The 21,416-nt window shown below is 33.5% G+C and overlaps 1 protein-coding gene across 2 annotated transcripts in view; it reads left to right on the top strand.

Annotated features, from left to right (window-relative positions):
• Positions 1-21,416, top strand: part of EYS (eyes shut homolog) — a 1,673,869-nt gene that overhangs the window by 948,373 nt on the left and 704,080 nt on the right. For both annotated transcript variants that reach the window (XM_049695235.1, XM_004282511.3), the window contains exons 25-26: positions 15,577-15,767; positions 20,030-20,121. In XM_049695235.1, coding sequence (XP_049551192.1) covers positions 15,577-15,767; positions 20,030-20,121 — 283 coding nt within the window. The remainder of the gene's footprint in view (positions 1-15,576; positions 15,768-20,029; positions 20,122-21,416) is intronic.

Genomic DNA, 21,416 nt, shown 5'->3' on the forward strand with positions numbered 1-21,416 from the left:
TCAAAGTGTTTTTAGTTGGATTCCTTCACAAAAGTGTGACTGTTAAATCAGGCTTTTCAACTAAGGGACAGTATGTGTGTGATTATTCCAGGATGTCATTATGACATATTAAGGTTGGACCAATGATGAAAAAATTGCTGCAGTGAAATTACAGTGATTTTTAGATATCTTTTTCTGTTAACTTCTTTGTATTATGTCTCCTTTAAACCCACCAAAATACTGGTTTTTTTTAAATGTGTCAGAGTGTAGATTAGTATTTGAGAAGTATTTTGTCTCTATTTTTGACATGTCTATATATTATGTAAATGTTTCCTAATTCAGCTAATACACCTTATTTTCTTAATTTTTGTAGATATCTCCATGGTTTACCAAATTTTCCATTACACTGGCCAGTAAAAAGACTTAAATTTATTCTTGGCAATTCCTAGAAATAAACAAAATCTGAGTTTGATGAGTTCTGACAATGGCTAAACATGCTCCTTTCAAGTTGAGATGAAGAGGTTGGTTTTATGAACATCCCAAATTTATTGAACCAAATGTGAATCTGTGTTATCTGGTGACTTCCCTTCTCATCACTACACATCTTCCATGTTGACTTCTGAAGCCAGTTAATCTGTAGTGGGCCAAGTCAAGGCCAGTCTCAGATGACTGCAGGAGCTGACTCTTATAGGCTCCTAAATTATTTTAAACAGAATTATGAATTAATTAATTAATCCTCCATTAGCAGGATCACTAGAAGTGAAGACTTGTGGGTTCCTAGAATCTTGTCTGCAGCTGCATCTAACTCATATGTTTATTCAGTCCTTCCATTTCCTTCTTTAGTGAATTCTAGTATCCTAATTGGATATAATTCCAGAACATACTATAAAGGGCACAGGAAGTCTGAGAAAACAAAGGAAACCATTAGAGATTTCATCAAGGATGAGAAACTATTTCCTTCCCAAGTGAGAAAAATAAGTCTCTGAAGAGAAGAATCAAGAAGATAAATGTTTTGAATCGATTTTTGGCTCATAGTGTGCCTTCAATCAATCACAACTGAACAATTGAATGAAAGAATGAATGTAGTGAGTTATCTCATTTACTCTGGCAAATATGAGTCAAAAATCTCCTTTTCTAGCCTACTGGGGAATGATTCTATAATTCTTCTGTTTTTGAACATTACTTCTTTGGGAGACTAAAGAAAGAAGCAACAGCTGTCTCCAGTTTATAAATTTCTCAAGGCAGGAAGGGAAGGGATCTTATTTCAATTAAGGTAGAGAGGCAGGGCCCTTGTCTCTGGGGAAGCTGTACTGCAGCAGAACTGAAGAGGATTTCATGTCCTCTCCCAAGATTCCCTGCAGGAGCTTGAGAAAGTGCTAGAAGGATGAACATGGAATGAATTATACGTGAATCTTTTCATCCCTGTTTAAGAAAAGGAGCAATGCATCAATTATGTATTAAGGCTAGTGAGTTTTGAGATTGAGTTATTGAAAATACTTAGAGTTAATAAGCAAACTTTAATATATGTTACGTTAATCTTGTTATATGTACTTCTTTTTAGTAGTTCCCTATTTTTAGGAAAACACCAAAAATGTTATGAAAGGAAAATGGCAGTGAAGAGGAGTGGACAGGAAGATATGCTGTGAAGAAATAACTAAGAAAAGTAAATATCTGAGTGATTTCATATAAGAAATCCAAGATATGAATGAAAACTTGGATAGTACAGTACAGACCAAAGGAACTAGGGGAATATTTCTATCTGCCTCAAATTTGCACTTGTTCATTCCAAGGCCACAGCTCTGCTTCCCAAAATAGATACTGAGATATCTAGGACTTAAATAAGTGCAATATCTGACATAGATACAGCAGAATCCTCAGTCAGATGTGCAATTTAATGTTGAGACAGATTTTCTTGGGGTGAAATTGCATAAAGAAATCCAGAGTAACTCAAGACAACCAGCTGGAAGCTACTAGTTTAGCCACCAACCCATTCCCAATTATTAAATTTTATTTTTCTTTTGAAATTGTTTTCATTACATGGTGAATAAATACAACAAAAAACTTACATCTTACCTAAATAAACAATAACAAATAAAAGAGAGAACTGTGACTACCATCCACACAACTTAAGTTGTAGAACATTATCAGCATATTCTGTGGCTTTCTTTTTGGTTATCATTCTTTAGTTTTTCTTTATAATCATATACCATACCACTAAACAATATAAAAATACAATATATGTACTATATTAATAAGATATGTATAAAAAACCTTAAGCAACACATTGTTTTATTGGATGTTTTGAAATTTATATAAATTTTAAAATAATGTATGTTTCCTTTCTGATCTTACTCTTTTTGATCAACATTTTGCTTATTAGAATCCTCCACATTGATGCATATTGCATTTTTCCTAGTATGTATGAGCAATAGTTCTTTACGGCATAAGGATAGAGATGGACATGTGCATCATACAGGGTGAAACATTTAACTTTTCCAAGTTGATTTCATCTATGCCTATAATCCCAATCAAATTCTCTAATAGCTCTGGTTATTTTATAACTTTGGGAATACCTCGTGTTTTCAGACTGTATAATTTTTGCCATCCAAGTAGTTGTAAAAAATATCTCACTGGAGTAATTTGAAATCCTGGTATACTAATAAAGACTAGTATTTTCCCCTGTGTTACTGGTAGTTCATATTTTCCCTTTTGAGAAGAATCTTTCCAAGATTTCTATGCCTTTTTTGACTGTATTAATTGCTTTTTTCTTATTAAATTGTAGTTTTAGTTTGTCTGTGTTTAACTTTGGATACTGACCTCTTGTCAGTTTTATGTTTTGAAAATGTCTTCTTACTGTTTGTCTTTTATTTTCTTCAGCGTTTTCAGATTAACAAAGTTCTTAATTTAATGTCCTCAAAAAATCCCTCTTTTTATTTACGACTTATCTTTTTTTTTGTCTTTTAAAATAAATACTTCTTTTTCCCAAACTCACAAAAATATTCTTCTATATGTTCTGTCAAAAACACTAAAAAGTTGCTTTTCCCATTTACTTCTTTGGGCCACATACAATTGATATCTTTACATATGACTTTTAATTATGAACAATTTCAATTTTGTCCATAAGGATGAAAAATTTTCTCAATATCATTTTAAATAGTTGCTCCAGAAAGGAGAGAAACTCCTACTCACAAAGCTTCCCTTGATCTTTTTAGACAAAAGTGGTCAACACTTTCTTGTTTGTGATTTCTACAGTTTTTAAATAACTTTAAGGAAAGTCCTCTTCTTCATGTTAATTTCTTTTCAGAGAGTTTTGACAATGCTTAATTCTTTGTGCTTCCATTAACTTCCTCATATCTTAGAACTACTACTTAAAACCCCTCAACTATTTAGTTTTGAAGGGTATTTCCCCATAGCATACCCTAGACATAGAGAGGGGTCTTTAGTCACACCCACCTCTCTTCCCAACATTTCTGCTGCTCTACTAAAACATAGAGAAAGTACTCTTGCCACAAAGTTAAGACGTTTGGAAAACAACCTTTTCATGTGCTGAAGTTTGTCACGGTAAATGGCAAAGAGATGTGTCCAATGCAGCACTTTTATACTTGTGATTTCAGGTAAATTTAGAAATACTACATCATCTTACTTGTGTCCTGCATTTTCAGGTTTGTTCCTTTTGTCTTTGCTTTTTTGCCTACTTTCTGATTGCTGGAGCTTTTGATTGAGTTTATCCTCTAAAATTGTAGTTATTTTCTCTTTTTCTATTCCTTTAATGTTGATCTTTAAAATTTTATCATACATACTTAGTGTATAAAGTTTATCAATATTCATTCCATATTCTTAGCAAACACAAGGGTCGTTGAGCACTGCCCGTCATCTCTGCTCCTCTTTATCTAACATCATCTTCCATTTTACCTCCATCTTATTTATGACTATTATTATATTATACACATATATTAGAAGAATTCAAATCTAACTGAAAGTATAGGTTAACAATTAGCATTCCAGTTAAGTATGATGAGTTAATCACATAAATACCTGTGCTTCCTCCTGAAATTCCATAAATAGTGAGATAGATAGATAGATATAGATATATTGCTCAGACAAAGGTAATGTAGAGGAGAAAAAAGATATAAAAATTTGCAAGCTGGAAAACAAATGAACAAGGGCTGTTTTGTCTGAAAACAGACTAAACAGAGCTGAGAATTTGGAAACTAAAATTAGGAGTGGGAAAAATAGAGAAGCATGGTGATTTATAGCACAGAATCCTCAGGAGCCTCAGGAAAGAGCCACACCAGATAACTGGGAGTGGGAGTGAGAGTGGAGTGAAAATCCCACTAGTCAAATGCTTTAGAGCCGATACATTTTTCACCAAACCATCTATGTAGTGATGTATCCATCAGTCCTTGAGTGAAATCAGACTAATTTTTAACCTTAATGTGTCAGGTTACCCTGCACAGCCCACTGAGCCCACTGAGACATATGACGACATCCAGATGACGAGAAGCCTCAAATCTTTACAAGATATTTTCTCAAGGAAATTCATATCTTTCATTTCCTGATTTTTATTGCATTTTTTCTAAATTAACACATCTCTATCTTTAACAACATCAGAAATAAAAGGAGGCATTTTAAGTTACAGTATAAAACTAATCCTCAATAAAATTAAGTAGAAGTTGTTTTAATACTAGGAAAAATGGAAATATTAAGTGATTATTACAGTTTTCAGACATTCTAACAGTTTACACATTTTAAAGTCTTATTATAATAAAGTAATTACTTTAAAAATGTTTGACTTACAGGTGCAGTAGAGATAAATGGTGTAAAATATCAGTAATTTTCTGGAAGGAAAATCCAGTTGTTTTGCTTAATAAAGGTAAAGACAACTTGGCTCTTTTATTTAGTAATATGAGTTCCAAATCATTTCTCCGAAATCAAAATAGAGTCAACACTCAAAATATATGCCCTGGAAAAACTAAAACTTGTCAAAGACGTCATATAGTGCCCCAAATTTGCACAACTATGAAGTAATGAATCCCCATTCAAGTCTTCTGAATTCATATCCAATAGTTCTACCATGAAAGTTATTGTTCTTGACTAGATCCTTTTTCAGTAATATAAAGGCATTTCTGCTAGCCCACCAGAACTTCCACAGTCACTGGAATATAAAGAAAATAAGCTTAGTGTTTTAAAAATGTGACTAAAGAAAACAAACTGTATTGCATGTGCGTGTTCCTCAACTTTCCATCAGTACACTCCAGCATGGTACCCCACTGCTCTTCTTTCCTAATCCTGACTCTCTGACTGCTGCCTCCATGCTGGCAATATCATTTTTTTGGCTTATAAACCTTCCTCCTTGGACTCTCATAATGAAAAATATATCATTTCTTCTTTTTTTTTCTCCACACTCCATTCCAAAAGAATTAGAAGTGGCTTTTAAAAATGCCACATAGTACGAATAAGTGAGGAAACATGCCAAATATATGTGGTTTGTGCCTTGACATATTAATGATGAATTTTCATATCAGTAGAAGGCGCATGAAAGGCCAGTGGGCCTTCTTAGAGTTTCCTAAATGTGGCTGTTCTCAAAATAAATCCTCTAACCTGTCACACCTGCAGGAAAATGTCCACGTGCAAGAACAACTCCCATCAGTGGGCACCTTAAAGACTGCTCTGTGTGCGTGTGTGTTTGTGTGTACTCGTATGTGTACACATATGTGAGTGTGTATAAAATCATATTATCTCTACATTTTTATGTGCATAGCATGATTTTAATCTTATTATCTGGGTCCCACAATTTTGAGACACATGATTCTCTTTTTCCTTTGTACTCTTCCCTGTGGGCAGCTGCTGGTTAATAGCAGAAATCTAACAATGTAGAAAGAGCAGATGAAGAGTTGAAAATTACATTTAATTAAAAACTGAATGCTAGGAATAAAGTGAGATATGGATAATCACTATTAACACCTCTATTTCTCCCTTGTCCATCAGTAACGTCTGAGCATTGAAAAGAATTAAAGCTGATAATTGCCACGACAGCTTAAGGGGGATAATTAGACTGTAGGTATTATTGAAATAACATGAGAGATAGTAAAATAAAGTACATGAAAAAAGAAAATTAAGTGAGTAAATATAAAGTATTTATGATTCTATTTAATTACATATGAGTAAAGAATTAACTATCATCACAGGGAAAATATTTTACTTTTGAAATGTTGCCCAGAATAGGCAACAACATATCTGGAAAATTAGAAAAGCATATTTCAAGTTTTACTAATTATAACATAAGTTATTATGGGAGAGGAAAACCTTTCCCATCTTCCCTTCTCAGTGCTTTGGGTGGTCTAATAATTAAATTGACAGAATAACAGGAGAAAATCAAATTTAATTTTGTATATACAGCAGCTCATAAAAATATGAGACTAAAGAAGTGACCAAGGTAGGCAGATTTTGTACCTTTTAGACAAAGAAACAATAAATATAGGAAGATTTGAAAAGAAAAAAAAGATGTTTAGGCTAGTGGTAGTAAATTAAAGAAGTAACAAAGTTTGTTTCTTCAACCTTCTCTACCCTGAATTCCTTGTCTCTGGTAAGACACCCTTCACATGTGAGATTATATTCTACTTTCAGAGGACAAAGGAGTGTCAGAGTTTCCTTCGTGCACAGGTTGTTTCTTAGTACCTTTAATTCAAAATAATCAATATGGCAAAGTGGCATATTTGGGGGCAGCCTGCCCTCAACCCCATCATTATTGAGACAGTGTTTGGTTACATCACATAGGGGATAGTACTGTAGGAGCATTTGTATTTTTATTGTACTGCAAATTAACAAGCATTACACTTTAGCAATCAGTTTTTAGCACTTGCTAAATTTCTACTTTATTCCCAACCATCATAGTCCAAATCTTATGGCTTCTGATGAATACACAATGTGACACACCTATGTAAGTTTATCCATGATTGGTCCCCTAAAATCTATTATCATGATACACATTGACAGATAAAGTTACTCTTTCAACATATTTTTTCATTTTGCCATTACCAATCTTATAAATGGAAAGTTTAGGTTGTCAGAATCAAAAGAAAAACTAAATACAAAGACTTCTCAACATGAAAAAATGAGTTCCTCCTAAATTTGCATGAGCATCTTTCCGGAGCTCTCAGAGCCCAGGAACAACAGAAGGGACCTGAGTTACTCATTTCATTTTCTCTGTAAACTCGTTGGTCAAGGAGATGAAGGGTTAAAAAAAAGTAACAAAGGTCTCCCCAGCACGGCCACATACTCATTTCTCTATGGAAATGTATTTTTCTCATAAGCCTCATATGTTTTATGTGGTAGGTAAATTTCCAGCCCACAAGGAAGACTCTATATAGCCTATAATGCTTCTTAAACAATAAACAGTAGAAAGAGAAGGAGGAGATATTATATGAATCACCTCAAAGATTAAATATAGCTTAATTTCAAGTACCTTTAGTAATCAAATAGTTATGTAAATTAGCTAAGAGCTCAATGATTATTTATAATTTTTTAAAAAGCCATACTCGGAAACTAGATGATAAGCACTTTGGAGCCCACTGGAAAGTGGGGTACGGTTTGTACATTCAATGATACACATCATTACACTGTTCTCGTACATGATAGAGAATGTAAGAATTCAACATGAGGATCCACACTGGACCTTTTTAAAAATGAGTACTGTATTTTATTAAAAAATTCCAAAGACTGTATGTTTCCAAAAATTGATCAGCAGCCTGTTCACACAAAATAAAACTGGTGTTAAAGAACATGAGCTTTGATAAAAGAAGCCCATTTCTAAGATCTATCACTTTGATCAAATTACCCTATCTAAGCCTGTTTCTCAGATAGAAACATAGGATTCATAAGAACCTAGTCCTTACACGCTTTACAGACTGAAGTGAGACTCAAACTAGATGATGTGTGTAATGAGGAAAAGACAATGGGATATGAATTACCTTATTAACAAAATTTACAAAATAATTATCATTATTTAAAAATTTAGCTTTATTCATATATTTTATTCCTGTAAACAGGTAATAAAACAGGTTAAAATAAGTGAGCTGCTCAGGAAAAATTGTCTTGTCCAACAAGACAATTGTTATTTTTTTGTTCTTTTTTGTTTGTATCTCTGTATGAATGGAAAAGTGTTATATTTTTAAGGTCAGAGCCTTGAGAATGGGCTATCCTGTATATTTCATGCTATAGGCAACATTCCTTTGCAAAGGTGCAGAGCCAGCATGACTAAGCACAGGCAACAGAGCACAAAGTTTAGAGCTAAAGGAATAGATCCAACATGGAGTCAGGTTTGTTCTTCTCTTTCAAATCTAGTTACCATCCATCACCATACATAGTGTCAACAACAAAAAAATTAATCAGTAGTCAATGTAAGAAGAAATGGAAAATTTTATTTGAGCCAATCTGAAGATTATAGCCTGGGTGACAGCTTCTCAGAGAGCTCTAAGAACTGTTCTGAAAAAGTAAAGGGGGCGAGGCTAGTATATACGTGACTTTGGTAAAGGGGTATATATGTGCAATCAAGCACTCATCTTGGTAGAAGGTTACTGCTACTTCTGAGGAAGAGAGATCTTAGTTAATGGTTTTAACACTTTTCTAAGTATGGGAAGAGGCAAGAAACTGAGTTCCTAAAATTTTCTCGTGGAAATATTTAACTATCTTAGGATCAGTTCTGCCAGGTTTCCCACAGCACAAAGTGCCTCGTCTTGATCTTCACCCAGAATTCCTTTCAGGATGTACTGTAGGTCAGTGGCTACAATGGCTAATGACTTGATTCTTGTAGAGCTGGATAGTGGGCAACATTCTTTATCTTACAATCCCTTCCCTTTTGGTCTTAATTTCAACCAAGGTTTAGGAGGCATTTCATGACTAATTTGCCCAATAGTTCTAGGAATGCTCAATCCCAGGTCTATATTGATTTCTTGATAGGTCACTCAATGTGCTATTACTGGTCTAGGCCTTGTTAACAGTAACTGAAGAGGAGTCTCTCGACCTCCTGTCTTACTGGTCTGTTACAGTCCAGGAAATTGTTCCCTCTTGGTGCTTCCTCCCATACCTAGATTTACAATACTACAATCATTGCTCTTATGGGACTATATATTTGATCAATTGTCTCAAGTCACCTAACCATCATTAATTTTATCAGAGGCTCAGTCACACACTTGTTTATGCAAGAAACAATAACCTTGTAAAAGAGGCAGGATACAAGTAATAAAGCTAGTAATGTTATAAGGTCATAAGTATTTAAGCTAAGAACGTCCCTTAGGTGTGGCCCAGTGTCTCCCCAGGTTGTCTGACAAGTCTGTTCTGCACCAATCACTATCTTTAAAGGAAATAATATATTGGCATCATACCTAAAGTTCACCTAAGGTGTCTGCACATACAAGGCAAGTGGTGGGTCATCATGACACCTTACAGGACTGAGAAAGAAATGTTATCTTCTAAGGAGTTACCTGGCTGGTACCAGAAGAAGGAAAATTGAGCTTTATGGTTGAGCAGGTATTTCTGCCCTTGAGGAGGTCTGATTAACACAAAATGAAGATGCACAGTGCACACCAGAAGGGAGGGAGGAGATCCAAATGGGCAGAAAAAGAATTTTATGTTTAAATTTTTCTTGTCTTGCCTTAAAATTTGAATTTTACTTCACAAATAGTTATTTTATTCATTTTTGTGATGAGGACATTTAAGATTTATTCTCTGACCCCCTCACCCATTTTTGCCCACCCTCACTCCCATCCCCTCTGGCAACTAGCAATCTGTTCTCTGTATCTCTGAGCTTCCTTAATGAGTTAGAAGGTATCACTTATAAAAGAAAAACAAAATACTACGCTCAAAGGTGAAGGCTTAAAAGCCTTCCTTCAAAACAAACAAACAAAAATACCAAATCTCATTTTAATTATTTCAGCTCATTGTTTCCTCTGATGGTCCTAAGCAATGTAATAAGCTAATAAGACAGTTTAAGAATTAGAAACAAATGAAAGATCTCATTACTCACAGATGATACAGTATTGTTAAAAATAGGAGAGTTTAACCAGGTTGCTTCATATAAAACAGTCGATTGCTTTTCAATATGCCAACGTGAGTTAAATATGTAATATTACAAAGGACTATTTAAAATAGCAACAAATTCAGAAGGTTTATAGAAGTTAACCTAAGAAATTATGCACATGACCTTTATAGAGAAAAGTTATAAAACTGTATTGAAAATGTTTTAGAAGCTCTAGTAAAATGGAGACATATATACATCCATGTGTAGGAGGATAAAGTGTCACAAAGATATCAATTACTTACAATTTTTTCCATAAAATCAATGGGATTCAAATTAGTTTCTATTCAGAGTGTTTATGTAATTTAAAAGGATGGTCGCACATGTTACTGATTCCAATATTTATATCAAAAAGCACAGGACAAACAGTCAGTAACACAATCCCAAGGAAGGAGAATATGCAGCATTGCATTACTCGATATAAAGATGCATCCCAAAGCTATACTAATTAAGTCAATCTTTGATTGGCTTGGGGTTTACAGTCTGATCAATGGAATAGAATAATGATCCCGTAAATAGACCTACATAGAGGAAGGGGATGCATGACAGAACTGGGAATGTAGATGAGTATGGGAAGTGTGCCTGCTCTGTAAGTTATCCTAGGATAATTGGCATTCCACCTTAAAAGACAAAGGAGAGGGCTTCCCTGGTGGCGCAGTAGTTGAGAGTCCACCTGCCTATGCAGGGATGCGGGTTCGTGCCCTGGTCCGGGAAGATACCACATGCTATGGAGTGGCTGGGCTCGTGAGCCATGGCCGCTGAGCCTGCGCGTCTGGAGCCTGTGCTCCACAACGGGAGAGGTCACAACAGTGAGAGACCCATGCACCGCAAAAAAAAAAAAAAAATAAATAAAAGACAAAGGAGAAAGAAAGGGCTGTAAAGAGTCTATACAGAGTCAATACTAAACAATCCTACCATAGACAACTGGCCGAAATGTTTTTACACAGGAAAGTGGCATGATTTGATTTGTGTTTTACTTCCTATCCTGTGGGTGACTATTAAAGGAATTTTCTCTGATAATCTATTTCCATTTGCCAGTGAAAGGAAAATATTGTGATCATAGGTGTTGTGCTTCCTTTCACAATGACTGCTCATTGCTTTCAGAGAAAAATGTGTTCAACTGTTTGACTGGTTGTCTCTCAGTTTGTCTTGCAATCACGTAATTTCTTAAATCTGCCTCTGTAACTCCTATTTATTATATATTTCCTTTGGCTGCATGGAGGAGTCTCTGCCAATCTTAAACTACACTTTCTGGCTTTGCATTTCAGTAGTACTTGTTTTGATACCTTATTTTTTTTGCACTATACAATTATACTTGCTCTATAAATTATGTCATTGACTCACAGTTCATGGACTAATCAATCTGTGAAAACCTATGACAAGAACAAATATTTCATAATTTATTTTAAAATATACTTACTTCCCACAAATGCATTTTCAAATGGCATAAATCTTTAAATTGACAGGAAAAAAAAATCAGCATTTTTGAAAGCATGAGTAGAGTGCTTAACAAACTTGGTACAATAGTAAACAGTGGGTGAAGGTTAATTTGCTTACTTTCTCCTGCTTTATTTGTAGATATTAAGCTAATTGAGATGAATTTAAATGGACTACATAAATTTGGATTTTAAGGTGAATTAAACATAATTTAGAGAATGTGGAACTATATAGTATTAAACATGGAGAGTATTTTGTATTGGTAAAATCCAAGCTCCTCTTTCTAGAAAAAATGGAAATGAACAAAGCCAAGTCACATGGTATTTCTGCAGCTGATATGTGGTTGTGATCTGCACACTGGTAGAATCAAGACTGAACACAGGCTTCTTAACAAACTAAGTACACCTTCCTATATGAATTATATTTATGTAATACATATAATCTTTTCTCAAACTGAAACTTCCTTTAACAGAAAAATTTGCACACACACACCCACATATCACAAATGTCCACTATTTTTTTCCTAGATATTACCTCGAAGACACATGAAATAATAAAGGATCATTTTGCATTTTCAGTTGCAAATTATTTCTTAACATTTAGTTAGTGATACATACTCCAGAGAGAAATACATAGTTTGCTATGAATGTTTCTTTGAGTTTGAGTGATTATTCATGGATTACACTGATGTTGACAGTAATCTACTAGAAATAGGGTTAAATAATATACATCCTTTTTAAAGTGTCCAGTCTTTATAGAGTCATTATCAAACTATTAATATTGTAGGAGAGCCTGGTATTCAGTTATTCTCTCATAAATTTCCAACTTACATGTTTAATCTTACATGTAGTACACTAACCGCAAAAAAGACTCCATTCTTTGAAATGTGATATGCTAAACCATAAAACAAAAAGAAAAAGACTCAGCTAAGAATTACTTACTTTTTCTATGTATTTATTTTATTAAAGGAAAATGTGCTGTTGGAGTAATTGTTCATAATTTATCAAAGAAGAATATTACACACATTAGTTGTATTTTGTTTGTTCTAATTTAAATATGTATTTATGCCTCAGAAGCTATATTTGCCATTTCTTCTAAAATATATTTATTCTATTATTCTTCTAATCTATTTAAAACACTTCTTTGTGCTATGGGGGAAGGCAGGGTTACTGGCTTCTGATTTTTCACTGAAACAGCTTTGAAGTTTTCTTTATCTTCATGCATTGGAGCTGGCTATGGGTTACTGTGCACTGGAAATTCAAATAGTTTTGTGTCAAAAATTTCAACTGCCCACCCAGCATCAACCAAATTTCACATAAATTTTTTAGTGACTAGACTCATTTGTATACTCAATATGCACGGTTAGAAATGAAGGTAAGAACTATGTCTCAGAAGGAGAAGCAGAGGCAGGAAGTTGGAGATGAAAGTTAAGGTCTCTGGCTTGGACATGTGATTTGCACTTCAAGTCTTTGATCTGCTAATAACCAGGAAACAACGTATGAATCTGGGAAGTACTGGGATACCAACTTCATCTGCGGTGAACCCTACCCCAATGTCTCAGTGGGAACTGGCCCCATCCTCATCTCCAGTGGAGGGCTCCATGTGTGACCTCGTTCTAGCCAGTCAACTGCTAGGAGAGGTTCATTCTACACTTAGGAAAGTTCTTCCTTCCTCTTTGGAAAGCTGAATGACTGGGGGCACAAATAAAGAGGTATGTCACTTAAGCTACCACTGGCCACCATATTAGAATCAGGAGAAAAGCAAGCCTTAGATTAAAGCTTGCCATGTGAGTAGAAGAACAGAGACAGAAGAAATCCAGCTCTTTTATGAGGACGCAGCTGAGCCTCTACATACATAAGCATCCATCTGGAAGCCTGTCCTATCCTTGAGCTTCCTTTTACATAAGCCATTAAATTTCTTTGTTGCTGAAGCTACATTGAACTGGGCTTTCTGGTTAGTTACACCAAAAGCATATAACCTCATTCAGAGGTATAATTATAAAATGAGGACATACAATTCAGATAACAATTCTTCTATTTGAAAAAAATGAAAACCAAAATTCAGGAACTTGTAATTTAGTTCTATATAATGAAAAATGTATAGAATTATAGCCCATCATTACTGAATATAGTCTCTATACATATCTTTTCTTCACAAAACCATTCTGTAATTCCCACCACCACTCTTTTTAATAGATTAAGATTTTCACTAAGGGAGATGTACAATAAAATCTGTATTCATGCATTTGAATAGGAAACACTACAAATATGGTTGAATACTCTATGCAAAATATTTCCTGATTTTTTTAAATTCAAACATAAAAAAATGTAATTTTCCAACCACATTTAAACAAAATTAATTATATTTTCCATAAGAGATAGTGTTTTTACATGTTTAAGAAAACCAAGCACTTGGGGTAGAATGCTAAACCAAGCATATATGGCTCTTGACCTCATGTAGCTTACAACCGAGTGCATGTGTGGGCTTTTATTACAGAGCACTAATCACATGATGGCAAAGCCACTTAATTTTTAAAAAGTTAGTCCATAAAAATACGTATCTTAAAATAATGAAATTAAAATAAGTTTTGAGTTAGCTACTGTTGGAAAATATATTTCTTTCTGAACCATTTTAAAGATATATAGTGTTTTCTTTATTTCACCAATGTTGAGTACATCCATGTTGTAATGTTAGTCTTTTTCTGAAAATGTATTATGCTTTTTTACATTTTGAACTTTAAATATAACAGATATTTGTCTCCATTCACAATTCATGCAAATAAATGGATGAAATTTTTCAAATTATTTAATGTTTTGCCTTCAACATCATCATTAAAATTCTACAAGGAAAAAATACTTGTCTATATAACATAACAACTAAAACAATTCAAAAGCCAAAATTGAAAGCATTGTTAATATTTTCAATCTTTAAGCAACTTTCTAATGAATTCCTTGATTAAAAAAATATATATATGTTTTTATGTCTACAAAGCACAAATGTTTTCTGTCAGTATTTTGAACCTTCTTATTTCTACTTAAAAGGAAATATTTTTCTTTGAGGTTTAGCTGATTATTTCCTTAGAGCTTTTTACAAGTTTGAAAATTTACACAATGAGTATTTCTAAAGCTTTATTGAAATCTTAAAATAAGAAAAATACTCTGCATAAAATGTAAACTGTGTTTAAGTTTTAAAATACAGATTTTATGAAGAGTGTTATCCTATGATGAGCAGTAAACTAAATCTCACATTGTTTCATGAATAATCTCTTCTATCAATATTAATTGTGAAAGAATAAACAATTTGGAAGTTTTAAATGAGAGTTTGTATATGTGTATGTGTGTCACAGAAGGAGGACAGAAAGGAGAGAAATTCAAATTCATGGTTACAGGAATATCATCAATCAGCAAGGATCAATCAAGTATTTATCAAAGAAAAGTAACTTTCAATAATGATATAATTAACTTAGAGAAATAAGATAACTAGGTTTCATTAATCATATATTTATAAATTTAAGAAATTAAATTGTCAAAGTATTTTGCTCAAAATGACTCTGTATTTTACTTGAAAGACTAAGGCTAATTAAAACATAATCATTCAGAAAGCAAAAGTAAAACAAAGAGAAAGAGATGTTTTTTAAGACACTGAGATAATATAGCATTGCTACAAAAAGGTGGCAATTCCTTTATTTGCCAATACTCTTTGTCAGCCCTCAAACACCACCAATCAAATTAAAAATGACACAAATCAAAATTTTGTACCAACATCTTATATATACAGTGAACAAGGATGTCTTTAGAAAATGTTCCTATTTCTGGTGACCTGTAACATAAAATCTAGGTAAGAGTACTTGAAGATCTAGACATCCTTACCCTCCAATGAAATTTGATCATGATGCCCCCAGTACATATAAATTATGTCAAACCACTGTGACAATGGCAAAGAAAATAGGTGCCCAAGCTCATCATAGGTAGAAAAGAGTCAGGTCAGAGCCATTACAGAAAACATTATGCTAACATTATAATGTGATATCCGACCATTGAACATTTACTTCCAACATAAATTGTATTTTCTTTCTGACTCCACAGATATCAGTTGTGTTTGTTATTACGGAGATTCCTATCTAGAATTTCGGAATGTGTATTTAAATCCACAAAATAACATCTCCCTAGAATTTCAGACCTCCAACGCCTATGGACTCCTGCTCTACATCAAACAAGACTTAGATTCAGGAGATGGACTTTTTATTCAATTATTTATTGAAAATGGTACTTTAAAGGTAAGTCAAATTTATTTAACATAAATTTTATGAAGTTGTTATGATTCACCACTTTAGTGGTTATTATCAATATAAAATTTAACCTTAATTATGTCTTTTATACTCATCACCAGGCTGTGTGTCCTGTTTTTTGTAATTTCTTCCTGTTCGGTGTACACTATTTATATATCAAAATAGTATATGCTTTAAATAGCTTTCATTCTCTTCTTTTCTCTATATTTTCAACTTTTCTTCCACAATTATATTTCCCAATTTCTCAATTATAATTGCTGCAATTTTTTATAACTTTAATGGCAGACGTGATCTGGGAAACCCTGGGAAACCCCAGGTTTCTTTCAAAGTATCTTTAAGGGGAACACTCTCTTTATAATAACACTAAGATGTTATTTGTCTCTTTCGTACTCATTTTCATAAGTGTACGTAGTTTTCCAGAAGCTTCATGACACGATGTCATCCCTCTGATCACTAGTGTAATGTATACTTATATGTTTTTGTGTTTTAAAAGTCTGTTTTAATTTTAGTATTATACATATTGATAGATATAACCCATTACACAAAACTCTTTGGGGCCCTCAGAAATTTTTCAGAGTGCAAAGAGATTCAGATATCAAAAATTTGAGACTGCTCACTTAAAACTTGCCAGTCTTTATAACAATCTTCCTTTAAAAGTCCAAAATTACACAGCTAAATTTTGAAGCCAATGATGAGTTGAAAATGCGTGCTCTTTTCCCAAGACCATTCTACCTTAACAAATCACCTCATATTCCTGTTCTAAATACCCAGATTAAGGAAGTCATCAAGTCATCACTGCAATAAGGTAATTAACTCAACACAGTCTAGTATATGAAACATGACAACAGTATTTTTGCCTATCATTTCTTTCTGCTGTTATTTAAATATGGTATGAATTTCCATAAAAGTGTGAGGTACACCTTCTAATTTAAATAAGCCAAGTTGTACAAGTTTGATTTTCTTTAAATACTCATCTTTCTTAAGTAATATAACACATATACATAATTTAGTAAAATGTCTGATATAAACAAATGTCAACCAGATGTAGCAGATTAGTAGTGGTAGCATTATCTTTATTCATTCATCCATTTTTTCACTCATTCATTGAACATTTATCCATCCCCAGTGACAGTGCCAGTTTGTGAGGATTCAATGGTAAATAAAACACACTTTGTTCTCATATTGCTTCAAATTGATTACAGATAATAATAACAGGTGAAAATGAGACAAGAAAATAGAATTATGTAATGAATAGAATACTATAATGAGCCATCAAATGTCAGTCTGACCCTTTAAGATAAGGTTTGCTGATCCCTGCTGTACAGCATTTTCCTCGACTAAGACCAGAAATTTCCGTTAGTCTTATAATAAGCAGAAAACATGAAGAGACCAAATATAAGGAACTATAAAGCACACATAATATTGAGCCCTGGTCACGTCCAGCACATTTTTCTACTCCTAACTCAGCTCACAACTCAGCCAGCCCCTCTCACCACAGTGGATGTCTCCAGAGACATGGTGAACCACACCAGAGACTTATAGAATTATCAGTGAAAATATGTATGAAATAATGGAGAACAGAGATTTCTTTCACCCTCAAGTGGATAAAAATAAATTCAAGTTAGTTGAACTAAGACATTTAGGAATTATAAAACTGTAATGGGTGAAGAGAGGTGTAGAATTTCTTTCTTTTAGGTTTTATGACAAAGAAAACATATATATTGATACTCTGTAATAATTGCTATAATTTATTGGATTGCAATTACATGTTGGGCTCCAACTTAAGAAAATATATTAAGATCATGGACTCTAGAACAAGAATGTTAGAGTTGGAACACCAGCTCGGCCATTTAGGGGTTTTGAGGTCTTGCAAAGTTTAAGCTGTCTGTGCTGGAGTTTACTCACTCATGAAAGAGGGTAGTAAATGTAGGTGTGAGATTTAAATTAGTAAGTGGATAAATATTGTGAAGTTAGTGTAATACAATGGGTGAGTAAGTAAAGGCATATAAACTCATAGAAGAAAGCCTGGGACATATTAATCCAATATGAGGAGTAGGTATTTCTCTCTGTATTTCTATTTCTTTTTCTCAAAGACCTCTCAGGCCAGTGGAGGTTCTCAGCATGTTCGGTATTACACATGCTCTTTGAACTCTTTCAAAGATGGTAGATCAGGAATTGTTACTCCGTTGTGTCAGTCCAAAATCCATGTTCTTTCCACACCCATCATTGTAATCATTGTAATGATTTAAAGGAAATTTCAGTGCTATCCTATCTTTATGATTTTAAGATTTTCCTTAATCTGCTATGATTTTTTGAGACTATGCTCCAATTTCCTCATTCATTTTAAAAGTATAATCATATGGGGAATGTATTTACATTACAATTTTCACAAAAGACATATTATGGTTGAACTCTTCCAGTGATCATAATTTAAGACCTATTCAAATTCTAGAAATGCAGAATTGTTAGTCAAATGTTTTTTTAGGAAATTTAAGTTTCAAAGATAAATGTATCAAAATTAATGTTTAAAACTATTTCATTGGCTCTTTCTAATAACAAGGAGGTAAGCAGATACATCCATGTTGGGACTCAAATGTCAGTCCCTTCACTTATTAGCTGTTTCATGAATCACTGTGCCTCCCTGACTGGAGCAGATTACTCCCCCTCAGTTTCCACCTCTGAATAAAGAAGGTAATAAAAGGGTAGTACCTACTTCACAGATTTTTGTTTTTCTTGTTTTTTGTTTTGTAAGAAAGCAATCAGGTGAAACCTATAAATTACTTTAAAAATCCATGGTACAGAGTAACAATCACAGTAGCTATTGTTTTATATATATCATAAAGGAGCTATTTATAATAAAAGAAAAAATTCAATACAATTAATAAAATCATCCATTAAATATTTTTTAAATGTTTAACTTTTACATCCCTGAAGATAGGAATTAATAAGTCTTAGCTGTACCTGAAAAATAATTTTCTGATATATTTGAACAAAACAAGGAGATTACTACCCCCCATACACACACATTGTTGGCCAGTAAATTATCATTTAAACTTAAATAACTATTTTAACTAACAACATAGATCTCCTAGTGATGTACATAAGAAATAGCTAAATTATTATCCATGCTGCCAAAAATATTAAATATTAAATCTGGTCACCTTGATTGCATACTAGACACAGCATAAAAATGCAATAGACAAATGTGGCCTTTTACTTAGTTACACATGGCTTGAGAAGAATGTACAGCCAAAGGTCATGCAACTGATTTTCTGGTAAAGTACATGTAGATATATTTGTTTTTGGAAATCTCAGTGCTGTTTAACATAGTTCTTAAAGTGAACCTTCAGTAGATAATTTTATAAAGGAAAGGAACCTTTTTGAGATGACCAAATATAAAAAGTTAAGATATATAGCATTATGTTTACCTTTGGATTACATGTGGGAAGATATAGACATGTCAATTTAATGTATCTAGATGCATAGGAGTTATGAAACACTATGCAACTGTGTTTCTTTAACTTATATGTGGCTTACAGATCTCTAATAGATATGCTAAAGTCTATAAAGGCCCTTTCTGTGAAAGAATGGCCACAATATAACTGATATACTTTCAGGAACATGCTGTTGAGAAGATGTAGGCCACTGCAGCCCATTCATGGAATTCCCAGGGGTGTCTGGCCAAGCATATCTACTATAGACATGATTGCTCCTTTTAAAACCATAACTCAGTTGGTCCAATTAGCAATAATCCCACAAATGGCCATAGTCCCCTTCAATCCTCTGGAAATTTAGGATGAATGATTAACTTTCATAATCTTTGTTTCCCTTGTGTGACGTTAACATCACTGTCTAGATGGTATACGCTAGTGTTTGCATTGCTCAGTTACTAGTATCTAAGGAAAATTGCCTATTAACACTCACTCCCAGCTAGCCGAAGAAGCTGCCTTTCTCAACCAGGCTCCCCAGAATACAAGAGAAACCAGAAGTGTGTGTTTGTGTGTGCGTGCGTGTATGTATGTGTACATGTGTATGGTTTATGTGTATATATATATATAATATGTATGCATTTATGTGTTTTAATTCTAGCACTTATTAGTTGCACACCTTGAGCTGTCACTTTAATTTTCAGACTTCTTATCTCTCCAACACAATAAAATATTACTGGTAAATTGTAATGTTCAATACAAAAATAAGATGTTAATTTCACACTGAAAAACTGTTTGAGGAAAAATTTTTTTTCCCCGTAGTACCACTTTTTCTGTGCTGGTGAAGCAAAATTGAAAAGCATTAACACTACTATTAAAGTGGATGATGGACGAAAGTATACACTGCTTATCAGGTAAGATACATTTTTTATTTCCACTTCATCTCATATGCAGCAAAGACTATTTCTCTGGGTATTGTTCTTGCACTTCAAAGTGGAGGCTCTCCTGATTAATATTCACATATTCTTGTATGTAAATTAATGTTCATCAAACCATTCTGTCTTGTCTGTATGTCCTAAAATAGTACTGGGGAAAGCATGTTATAGGAACTATATTATCAAGGAATTTACATAAGCAGATTTATAAAAAGAAGCCCTGAAATCCTCACAATGTTTTCCACTTAGAGGAGTTGTGAAAACAAACTGGTATTTCTTTTGATAAACAAAGTCAAATATATTCACTATAGAAAATGTGGAACATTCAAAAAAACATAAAGAAGAAAAGTAAAATGATCCATTATACCACAATTGATATAGAGTAATGAATATGTATTATTATATTCCTAAAAGCTGCATTTGAAGTTGACTTTACCCTCAAATCCTCACCAACATCAGATATAATTTTGCCAATCTATTAAGTGAAATTGACATTTCCCCCTAATTTGCATTTTTTTATTTTTAGTAAGGTCTAATTTTTAATACCTAATATATATTATGTGTTTTGCCTCCCTCCACCATTTTTTCTAAATAAGTGATATTTTGAAACACACACCATCATCCTTATCCAGTATGTAGACTAAAGTAAGTTATTTGATTATGGCAATAGGTTATTATTTGGTAAAAATAATTAACTGTTTAAAGCCAAAAAAAGAAGAAAGCAAAGAGGCAAAAAAACAGAGACTGGGAAAGAAGTAAAAGGAGAAGTTTTAAGGAAGTCTACCCTCTTTCAGCCAGAACTACCCAAATCCTATTGTCTAGAATCCAGACTCTTAGGGAAAATTAATGAAAAAACAATTTATTATCAACTAAATTGTGGAAAGGTTACATCACATATACCTTCCCTGACACTCAAAATGTATGTGTGCATTTTAAGACTCCTGAGATCCTAATTTAATAAAGTGTCGCTTTCTTTGCTTAACTCCAGACATGGGCACAGGACCCTTTAATGTTTTTCTTCAGCATTTTAACCTCTTGAATAACCAATGCTGAGGGCAATGCACTTTGGAAAATGCCATCCTAGCCAAGGTGATAGTTTCCCAAGGCAGAGTGTACCAACATCTGGACGGATGGTGGTCTATGAACATTGGGGTAGCAGTGAGAATTGTATCACAAAACACATATTTGGACCCTTCAAAGGAAACAAAGACAGGTGAGAAATGGTGGGAGAGACAGAGAGTGCACCAGAAGATGCTGTTCTAACTTGGGGAGTG

The sequence above is a fragment of the Orcinus orca genome, chromosome 12, assembly GCF_937001465.1.
Source record: "Orcinus orca chromosome 12, mOrcOrc1.1, whole genome shotgun sequence".
NCBI lineage: Eukaryota > Metazoa > Chordata > Mammalia > Artiodactyla > Delphinidae > Orcinus > Orcinus orca.